At 37.2% G+C, this 11,283-nt stretch overlaps 2 protein-coding genes across 11 annotated transcripts in view; both read left to right on the top strand.

Annotated features, from left to right (window-relative positions):
* Positions 1-27: 27 nt before the first annotated feature.
* Positions 28-7,774, top strand: LOC122060491 (glycosylinositol phosphorylceramide mannosyl transferase 1-like). Its single transcript, XM_042623586.1, has 5 exons — positions 28-603; positions 1,790-2,186; positions 5,512-5,675; positions 5,778-5,848; positions 7,301-7,774. Exons 1-5 carry the CDS (start codon positions 407-409, stop codon positions 7,459-7,461), a joined length of 990 nt encoding a protein of 329 aa, XP_042479520.1. The 5' UTR covers positions 28-406; the 3' UTR covers positions 7,462-7,774.
* Positions 7,775-9,036: 1,262 nt separating this feature from the next.
* LOC122061026 (GDP-mannose transporter GONST2-like) overlaps positions 9,037-11,283 on the top strand; it is a 7,655-nt gene continuing 5,408 nt past the window's right edge. For 3 of the 10 annotated variants that reach the window (XM_042624190.1, XM_042624180.1, XM_042624189.1), the window contains exons 1-3: positions 9,037-9,720; positions 10,846-10,907; positions 11,003-11,202. In XM_042624190.1, coding sequence (XP_042480124.1) covers positions 10,896-10,907; positions 11,003-11,202 — 212 coding nt within the window. In that variant the 5' untranslated portion in view covers positions 9,037-9,720; positions 10,846-10,895. Of the gene's footprint in view, positions 9,721-9,754; positions 10,081-10,845; positions 10,908-11,002; positions 11,203-11,283 lie in introns of those variants that run through there. The other 7 variants (XM_042624182.1, XM_042624181.1, XM_042624188.1 and 4 more) reach the window with 7 other exon arrangements.

Below are 11,283 nucleotides of genomic sequence, written 5' to 3'. Positions count from 1 at the left end.
AAAAAAAAAAAAAAAAAAAAAAAAAAAAAAAAAATCAGATTAAAGGTCGGTTCGACGGCGGGGTATGACTTTGGTGTGAGACTAGTCCCTGCGTGCCTTCCCTTCTTTCTTCATCTGCCCCGGCTGCTGCAACTACCTTCGCTCTTCCAAGTGCTAGTCCCATCCATAGTCCATACGTATTTACCTCTGCAACAATCCATCAGATACCAACGTTGCCGAGGAATAGAAGAAGGGAGAGGGGGTCTTGAAGAGCAGTGGGCCTCGTCGAAGCAGCGTTTTCCATGGAAATGGAGTCATCGAGAAGGGCCAGAAGGCTGGTGGCATTCGATTGGACTACTCGCCCCTTCTGAAAGCATGCTTTGCGGGCTCCGATCGGTGGTGAGTCTTGTACTAATAAGCTGCTGTGATGAGAGGGAACTTCCTTACCCGCAGGATTCTGCAGAGATTCCGCCAGCTTGCGATCTACTCCGTTGGATCTCTCAAGATCAAACTTCTCCTCTGTTGCTGTATCGCTTTCACTTTCTTGCTTATTGCTGGCCGAACTGCGTCTTTCTCGGCATGGACACAACGCCACGTTTCTCTTCATGACTTCTCTACTCCCAGGTTCGTAAACAAGCGGAAGTTCATCTCTCTTCTTTGCTATTCTGCCCAGGTTTTTGGTTCTCCTGCGAGGTTATTGGAACAACTGGTTCTTGTTATGGAATCTATTCGTTCACGCGGCTCGAATTTTTTTCTTTATTTATCCGGAGAAGATTTGAGAATCCGGTAGTTAATGACAGAATTTCTATCAATTTGCTCTAGGTCTTGGATCTGGCGAATTTGTTGGTGTTAAAGGTTAATGACTGTGCTGTTTGTTTCTTCTCCTTCTGGAGCTTCTATGAAAGCTATGTTTAATGGAGATTTAAGTTGTCATTGAATGCACTTGTGTCGTTGACACAGTTGCTTCAATTACTTAACTTGTTAACCTCCTAAGAATTCAATTGCATTTTTAACCTTTTCCCTTTTGTATTTTTCTTTCACAAATTATGGTTGATTTCATTCAAAGTTGTTTGATAAAGTTCCTGTTCGATCTTTTTACTACTCAAAAGGCCAATCTGAATTTATAGGTTTTTTCAAAATGGCATGCTCTTTGAATATCCAAACACTGTCTTTGGATTACTTAAAAAGAATGTTATGATATCCACTTGTGTTCTCCAAAATTTCATTTCATAAAACTTGGCTTTCTGATATCCATCTCATAATATTTTCCAATGTTGGAACGATAAAATAAAATTTGAAATGTGGATTTCATTTCAGAAATCATTGCCATATGAAATTTCCCGAATTTAACTGTCTTATTCAGAGCATGTTTAAAGGTTGCCACCTAGAGCCTGTTGACTAGCTGATCAAACTCAGCTATCCAGTATTATTACGTCATTACGGTACTTATTGGCAAGGAAAACCTATTAAGAGTAGTCGGAGATCCAAACTCGTACAGATTTTGATTCGTTGGTTCTTTAATCGATGGGAATAGTTACATGCTCTGGGGTTTCATTTCCTACCTCGCAGGCTTGTTTTATGTGGGATGTACGCAACCCTAATCCTGTTTTATAATTTGAGGTTGTATGTATATGAATATTATTTACATGTGATTCATGGTACTTCCATCTAAGGCCATACATTTTGGAGATTGAAATAGCCAGGAACCTGCACTTAATTTTAGTGGAAAAAAGATGTTCTTAAGTATATCTATTCTTCTGTCTTATGTCTATTATCATGCTATGAACTTCATTTTATCTTTTATGTCCAGGAAAGGTTACACTCTATTAATTAACACGTGGAAGAGATATGATCTTCTAAAACAGTCTATTTCCCATTATGCATCCTGTGCGGGGCTTGATTCAATACATATTGTGTGGAGTGAACCTGATCCTCCATCAGATTCTCTTCGTGAATTTCTGTGGCATACTATTAAGTCGAACTCGAGAGCCAATAAAGACATTGAACTGAGGTTTGACATAAATAAGGAAGACAGTCTGAATAACCGTTTCAAGGAAATTAAGGATTTGAAGACAGATGCTATCTTTTCAATTGATGATGATGTCATATTTCCCTGCACTTCAGTAGAGTTTGCTTTCAGTGTTTGGCAGAGTGCTCCTGATACCATGGTGGGATTTGTACCCCGTAGTCATTGGGTGGATAAATCGGTATGCTTTACCTAAATGTTTTTCCTTAAATTTTTTCTTATTTTAAATCATTAGTTGGATAAATTTCATCTCTTTAGCTTTTCTCACTCTGGTACCTCATTGTTGTGCAGTCTTATCTGAATTCTTACATTAAAATATTTTGTCTGATGATTTTATTGGTTCATGGATCATTACGTAACCAAGAGTTTCGACTAATATGTACAAGTGAATTGAGGACCATGTATCAAGCTATCTCAGACTACCATCAGCTTTTGTTTACTATTTGCTATTAATTTGATGCGTTATGGGTTTGGCATCTTTTGTCTCGAGTGATCATTTTCTTCTATTGGAACTGCTGGACATTAAGATGTGGAAGTGTCTGGTGAGGTGATCTTGAGCCAAGTGTAAGATTCTGAAAAGTCATGAGTGAAGTATGTCACCAAAACTAGATCACTCGAGCATTACCCCATACATCACCAAAATGTATTATCAGCTCAAGAGTTATTCCTGATGTGCTAATGTGGTTCTTTTATTAGTGGTAGGTATCAGGCATAAAGTGTACAATTGAAACAGGAGAAATGGATCATAATCCTATAAGTTGCACAAGTGTATTATTTGAGTTGGAGTTATTAGGATTTGCAAGTTTGGTTCTCTTGTTGGTGTTGGATCTTCTGGTGATATTCACAATTATTTATTCAGTACATGTTTCCATAGAACCTCCTTCAGATTATAATCCTCTGTAAATTTCAAATCATTAAAGTTTTGATAATCCTCTATAAATCTCAAATCATTTAAGTTTTGATAATCCTCTACAAACCACAAATCAATGAAGTTGTAACTTAAAAATGTGAATCCTATAAATTGCTATTATATCTGTGGGACATATTATTTTGCTCTCAATTGTAGACACGTGGCTACACAGAAACAATTGTATCAAAATTCATGTCGCACATTATTTCAGAATTTGAATCTGTCTAAAGTTTTCCCTGAACTGGTCTTTCAATGCCTGCTGTTGGGTGCCTTTCCTTGTAAACACTGCTTCTGGCCTGTACGGTTCGATCTTCATTCATTATGTGGTTTGGCAAAGGTTTAAATTTGTATTTTCTTGCCTTCTAGCAGCTTACAATCTTTGTTGAATAGCTTATTCATTCTTTTGAAATTCTTATTCGACTAAATTTTGAGCTAGAATTGGGTGGATTAGCATTATTCTAGAATTCTTGGACTGAAACTTCTGTGATTTGACTAGGGTCTCAGCACAAATCTATAAGCCATGTATAGTCTCTCCTACTCAGTTGTGGAGATCAACTCTACCAAACTTTATCCCACCAACTTATAATCAGCTATACAAATCCAGTACTGTGCCCCTCCCCTTTTTTTTATATATTTTTTTCATTGCACTCCATTAAGGAGCATCTCTTTTGTTCAATCATGAGAATCTTTACTTTGCTTACTATTGCCAAGTCATATTGGGCATTGTAGTCTTATTACTAATCCATCTTGACATCTGCATCACAACCATACTCGTTTCATTATATTTTGTCTCATGGTTGCCCAACATTCTGCTCCATAATCATCACTAATCTTATAACCATCTTGTGAAATGTTCTATTCAGTGTCAATGTATATCTACCACAGAATATTCTAAAAAGTGCCTCGCCACTTCATCCATCTTGCTTTGTTTTTTTGTCAACATTTTTTTAATTGCTCCCAATGTTTTGGTGATTGAACCAAAATAGTGAGTACTAGGGAAAGTGTTAAATAAAAAGAGAATAAAAATAGTTGATTTATGGTATCTCTTAGTTTCAATAATGACCAGAGTTTGATAATAAAAATAGTAATAGCAGTCGTTTTGAACCAGACAAGACCAGCAGTTGAATTGGACAGAACAAGAACCACCTGGTTTGGTTTGGTTTGGTTTGATTGACTTTGGGAAAAAATCAATGAATAAGGTGTATGTTTTAGAGACATGGATCCTTGACATAGTTGTCAAGGCGTCACCTTGGTGCCGCTTAAAGCGTCCAAGCTCTTTCTTGGGTCCAAGACGAATGTTTATATTATATCATATGCAATGTTTATTATATGTTCACGCCTGCCTTGGGTAGCTAGTTGCCTTGACAACTATGATCTCTGACCTCTTGTTTAAGCATGGGAGCACCTACCATATGTCATCCAATCCCTTATTGTCACAGAGAATCTCCCCCCTCCTTTTTTTCATTCTTTCTTCTCAAAATTTTATTTAGTATTTTGTTCTTTTTTGTGAAATTGATGTCTGACCATTCAAAAACCATCAAAACTGGTCACTGAGAACAGGCCTCTTTTCAGTTCAATGCTTGGTCCATTTTCAAAAACTATGATCATAGCCATACCCTCTCTGGTCTTGACAACTAAAACTATATCATAGGCTCATTACTGACCCTTTCTATAATTTTATTCTAATAAGAAAATTAACCTTCTCTCCCCAGTCTACCCGAGGGAAAAAACCTCATTTGTTCCATGCTAGTTACTAGCTAGTGCATATCTTTGGTAAAATTAGTATATCTAAATGGGATTCCTTTTTTTCCTACATCCCCCAGATGATCTCTTGTTGTACCCTATCATAAGCTTCTCTGAAGTCAATAGAGACCTTGCGAAGGTCTTTCTTCTTTTCTCTAATTGCTCCATCAATTGATTGTAAGAAAATAGCTTCAATAGTCGATCTCCCCAGCACGATTCAGATTGATTTTTTAAATAGTTTTTTAACCTAGTCCATGCTCAATCACTATTACTTGATGTCTCATAATATGCCTTGTAAACTTGATTCCATGACATTTGGCTACATTGTTCCTGAGTCAGAATATCGTGATACTTTCTATTGCTTATTATCTTGTTGATTATCTTTGCTTAAATAGTTAATTATTGATGCAGCTAAACTTTTACACCCTATAGATCTTTAATATTGTCTTAGTTTTAGTGTTTGCCTCCTGTTTTTTGTTTCTTTTCAAAAATTCTGTCTCGCTTTACTATGTATTTTGACATGCCTATCATATGGATACATATATGTGTTGCTCTCGGATTTCATACCACTGACTAGCTTTAACCTGTATAACATTCTATGTCCCATCATGGTATCACCTTTCGTGGAGATTTGGAATGTTTTATTTTGGACTATTCAGCTATATGTCTAGTGTAGCTTGTGCATGAAACATATTGTCCTCGTGTCTGGGAAAAAAGAATTCAGGGGTGGGGAGTGGTGGTGTGCAGTGTCCAATTTTTTTCTCTGTTGATACATAACACTCATGTGGCCTTGTCATGATTAGATTGTTGCATTGTCATTAAACCTGTGAATGCTCATCCTTTTTGCTTTCAGAAGGGAAACATGGACTTTTACACTTACGGGGGCTGGTGGTCCGTTTGGTGGATGGGTACATACAGTATGGTGCTTTCAAAAGCTGCCTTTTTCCACAATAAGTATCTTTTCTTGTATACAAACCAGATGCCGACATCAATTCGAGAATATGTAGCCAAAAACAGGTGCTGCTTCTTTCTTTTTCTTTTGGTCAACATGCAATTTTAGCTTATTGATTTGTTTTTTGATGTTATTCACTTATTCCCCTACTGTTATTGCATTAGCAGGAATTGTGAGGACATTGCAATGTCTTTCCTCGTAGCAAATACAACTGGTGCTCCCCCCATATGGGTGAAAGGTAAGTGTCATAGATTTCTTTTTCTCTTTTGATTGCACCAATGCACCCCTCCCCCCTCTCTCTCTCTCTTGTTGAACCATTTTATCTCCATACGATGCTGTAAGGAGGTGTATTTTTACTACCTGTGGTTTGGACAGAAAATGGTCTATCCATGTTACAGTATGCACAGAGCAGACATAAAGGTGTCATGATCCACAAGTATGTTCTTGAACTGGTAGATCTTCTATGCTGGAAATTGAGGCTATCAGTTTCCCTAAACCTGCTCCCCCATGTACTTTCTGCTTTCTGCTAAACAAACCTATGTGTGGGAAAGTAAAGCTAGGCTGTGGTGTTTGATTGCCAAGGCACTCAACTCTCTTTGTGCTATAATCTATATGTGAAATTCTAATTCAGGGTCACTAGGCTCAATAATCACTGAAGGATATGGTTGACCTGGACAAGTCATAAATCAAGTGGTCAGCTGCTTTGGTGGTCAAAGTCTGGAGAGCCCAGTGGAAATATGTGCTACCTTGGATTTCCAGATGCCCAGTTTACTTGCCTTTGTTTTACAATGGACACGATTGGCCTACCCATATCCTCTTATGTTCATTTGGAAATAGGGAGTGGTACTGGGTCTTTTTATGTGAGTCACCATTAAGGATGGGGAACAAGTGTGGATTAAACAAGTAGGAACAAGTGGTACTGGGTCTTCTTTTCTTGAGGGTCATGATTGAGGTCACAGATAATTTGATATTTTGTTTTGTCACGAACAGATCTAGATTATCCAGTTTAAGACTGTCTGAGCCAATAATTTCTGAAGCTTGAAAACTGTCGTTCTTATTCTCTGTTGGACTGCTGGAGGATACCATGAATTTGGAACCTTAAACAGTAACCCGTAAAAACCTTAATCCCTAAATCCTAAACCCCAAACTAAGAAATCTATGCTTGAAACCTGAAGCTTTTGAACCCTACCATGAACCTGGTTTCAGGGTGTAGAAAAATCAGAGGATATACATAGGAAAAAGATAGCTGGAGGAAATATGGCGAGAGATTGTGAGGCAGTGAGAAGATGAGATTGCCAGAGCCAACAAGGGAGAGTAATCAACAGAGATAAAGGACAAGATGATCACCGACTCACTGGTGAAGTTGCTGAGATGGGAATAGAGAATAGGGGAGGTAGCACTGGCATTTTACTGCAGTATTTTGAGACCAATATAACCTAGTCACGGATATGTACCTGTTTATGATGGAAGTTGGAACATGACATACAAGGTTCTTGTGATATTTTTTTTTTGGCTGAACAACTTGTGATATTTTTAATAGTCTTTAAATTGGTTCAGGTTTCAAACTGACTTGACGTTAGATTTTTTTCTCTCAAGTATTTTCTCACTTTTGAACTCAGAGACAGGTCTTCTTTCCTTTTTTTTGTGAAAGCGAGGTTTGAACAAAGACATATCTTCTTGTTCCTTGTAGGTAAAATATTTGAGATTGGTTCAACTGGAATCAGTAGTTTGGGTGGTCATAACGAGCGAAGAACCCAATGCGTCAACAAGTTTGTTGGAGAGTTTGGGCGCATGCCATTGGTATCAACATCTGTGAAGGCTGTGGATAGTCGCAACTGCTTGTTTTGGTGATGTTGGATTTTTCTTCACCGATATATGGGAGAGGGTTGGGCATGCTGCCCGCTTTCAGTGAGCTAGTGGTATACACCAATCACATGGCTGGACACACGATGGTAAGGGGGTTTTTTCCAAAGGGGGAGGAGAGAGGATGACACATACTGGGCACACCACCAGGGTGCCCAGCCCCCATTAATTTTTTTTTTCCCCCACGATTTTAGTCGAGTTATTTCCATTCTTATTTATTTGTAACATGTATCATATCTCTCTTTTCATTCTTAAATATGATTTTATAGATTATACAGTATTTTTAGATTTTGGAACTCCATATTTGGTTCAGTTAGCATGATTTATTTACCTTGTTGCCAGGGTTCAATTCACTGGGATACTGTTCGATCCACCCCACCTGAACCAAGTTTTTTAAATGGAAACAAAGGCCTGATGTTAAACACGTTTATTTCTGTATCTTTATAAAAATGGAATGTGGATTAGCTTGACAGGCATTCGAATCCAAAACTTACCATTGGATTATTATTTTGATAGGGAAGGATCACGTGGTGCGTGGTGTAGACATTGGATTTATAAATGCGATTGGGTTTGAATTTGGATAAATTTTGATTCTCAAATTGTTGTCTATGCTAAACTATTCCATATTGGTCAAAGGCTTCCTTGAAGGCCTACTGCCACGGCGGAGTTTAGGGAGGGTAATATTCGCTTCATAAGAGAGACTGCTTTCAAAATCAAATCCATGACCATTTAATCACAATGGAGCAACAAAGAATGTGAAAAGCCTTTTACTAAAATTGAATTGGGTCGTTTACATATAAATCTTGAAACTATTTAATAAATGGTTTAGTTTTGGTTTTAGAATTGAAACTGTTTAATAATTTGATTATGTTTTAGTTTTAAAGTTCAAAACGTTGATAAATTGTTAAACTAATTCACATATGCATCGTAAGTTTAAGTCATTAAATGTTAAATTTACATGCATTTCAATAATAAAAAAAAGGGTTTACATCAAACAACTATTTAAAAAATATATATAACAATAAACAATTCAATTCAATGTTAAAATTTACATCAATTTCAATAAAAATTTTAAAAGCAAAAAAATTAGCTAGAAAACATAAGAAAACTATTTAAAACCGTTTAAATCAAAATTGTTTATAAATGTTTTTAGTTTTAATATACCAAACGTTTATTAAATGATTCAATTAGTTTTATCTAAAAAAATTTGTGTTGAATTAAATCGAACAATCTACTCCATAACTAAACCGATTAACATCCTTAAAAGCAACCTTACTGTTGCATAAGGCTAACCATCAAATGCCATAAATTTGTTGGACATTTTATTACCTTGGCAACTAGAATTGGAAATTGGGTCCTAGAAAAAAAAACACAAGAATCATTGAAATATTCTTAAATCTCAGATTTGCCGATTCTTGGGTTTTCAGACCCATTCAAGGCGGGATCGGAAGCGGGTTACGCGTTCTAAACCCTTGTTGGCAACACGTGGGTACCGCCACCTACCATCTACCTACCCTATAAATAAACGTTCTTTTGAAAATTTTGGAAACCTAGACGCCTGAAAGTCCGAAACCATGTTCGTTTCTTTTCGTTTCCGTGCCTGAAGCCCGACGCTTTGCCCCCGCCATGTTCTCGACGTAGAAGACTAGATTTATTTTATTTTCCTTGCAATTTATTCCCTGATATCATCTCGTCCCCGTCATTGCTGCTAATTGCAGCTTTCTCCGACGTTGAGACAAGCAAGCAAGCGAGGTGTAAATATAGTTTTTCAATCTTGGAATAGCGATGGATTGCGATTTGAAGCAGTTGACCTACTGGATCTCGGGAAGAGCTCCATTGTGGTCTATTTTCAACATTTTAGGTGTCTCTCTTAATTCTGAAATCTTGGCATCGGATATCCCTGTGGTAGCTTCGATTGCAGAGCTCAAAAGCCATCGAACAGAAATAGCTGGTCTTCAGATCCACGCTTTCCGTTCTCCGTTTGTTTTACTTTACGTACAGAGTGTAAATCCCGGGTTCTCAACACGTCTTTGGCATGATGAATAGAAAACCCTAATAACTGAAGATAAAGAAGGTTTCCTTGTTTACCAAGGCATTTTGTACCTTTTTCCCTCAATGAAATCGGCCATTTCTACTTTCATATAATGGTGTTCCGCTGTGGTATGTTGGGATTTCAGATTGTGGACAGCGGCGGATCCAATTTGGTCGAGCAATCCTCACCATTTTACTGGTTAATGCCATACGCATGTAATGTTTCTCAACATTTTCTTTCTAGACTTGCATTTTCATTATCTAACGGTGTATTTTTCTTCTACATTAATGCTTTTTGTTTCCTTTTGTGAGTGTATTGGTAATTTCTGTAAAGCATCTCCAATGTGTTCTGTTTATGGCTCCTTGGCTTTATTGACGTGATTAAATGAGTGAATTGAGAAATAATGAGGATCTAGTTACCTTTTCGTGCCGAGTGCTGGCTACCTTATAGGTGCTAGTTACTCGGATTCTAGGACTTTCCTACCCCTGCCTGCTTCTTATGTATACGAGTTTATAATTGTTCTTCCTGATCTGAAGGCTTGGGTTTGTGAATGGAGGAATACTTTAGCTAGTGAGGTACGCATAGGTTAAGGATTAAAGGCACTGAACAGCCCTGAATGACTCAGTTATCTTAGTCCATTTATAAAATTGCCTATTCTCCATTATTTCTTGTTCATCTGTTGGTCCGCTTACATGTTGTTTCCTGCATCCCATCACTTAGGGACCTTGTAACTTGTTTATTGTTTAATCAATATTGGGGCACAACATGCTGTTTGGACAGTTTTTTGTTTGGGTATTGAGGCTTTGACATTCTCATACACATTCCTGGGAATTTTTATGGTTAAAATCTCTCCTCATATCCTTCGTAGTGAGACTTCTCTTGTTAGGGCTATTGGTATTGTAGGTAATAAACTAGATGAAGCTGAATAGCTGTGAGCTGGCTGATGCACTAAGATTATGCAACTTTATTACAGTACATCGATTTAGTCTCAAGAAATTTTCATAAGTGACAGAGGCCAGAAAAGCATCTTAAAAGCATTGGAAATTTATAAGGGCATACAAAAGTACAGATAGCTGGGTTTTATCATGGCACGTCACATGATTTGTGTACCTTTCTAACCCTTGTCATCACAGTCACAGGTATAAAACCTGCAAGGCTGAAACATTATATTAAGGCATCATATGCTGATTAAAGTAGCTAACGGATAGATCCCAGAATTCAATTTCAATACCATAACAAGGAAACATTCCATTAAATTAGTTTCCTTTTCAGGTTTACTGTTCATATTTGTGTGTTTTAGACTATCTTCCGTATAGACATCATTTTTCCATGGGTTTCAGGTGCTACTGCTATTATTTGTTGTAGTTTCAAGAATTTGGATATTTAATTCATGCTTAAGAAGGTAATTATTTAATCTTCTTTCTTTTTTTCTAGCATCCTTAAGAGTCTGATGGGCATCAACTTTGTCTTGTACCTTAAGTATGTCATTTCATGCAGGTGCAGGTCATGACGTCTGATCTCAAATTGGATGCAATTTGCCAGGAGTACAAGGGATCTGAATTTGGATCTGTAAATGAAAAAGTTACTATTGGGAAGAGAGAAAATATAGTGTACAAGATCCTTGATGGTTTTCTTAAGCAAGGAAACAAGTCGTTTATCAATGTTGCAACAAATGTCGTACGAAGAGCTACTAAGAGGTGGAACATTTTAATCTTCTGATCTGTTACTTTCTCTATATGTTTGTCAAACTTTATTCTGAATGTGTGCATCAAATATGC

Source organism: Macadamia integrifolia, chromosome 14 (assembly GCF_013358625.1).
Source record: "Macadamia integrifolia cultivar HAES 741 chromosome 14, SCU_Mint_v3, whole genome shotgun sequence".
Classification (NCBI taxonomy): Eukaryota; Viridiplantae; Streptophyta; class Magnoliopsida; order Proteales; family Proteaceae; genus Macadamia; species Macadamia integrifolia.
Note: the sequence above shows the minus strand (reverse complement) of the source record. Positions and strands in the feature narration are given on the sequence as shown.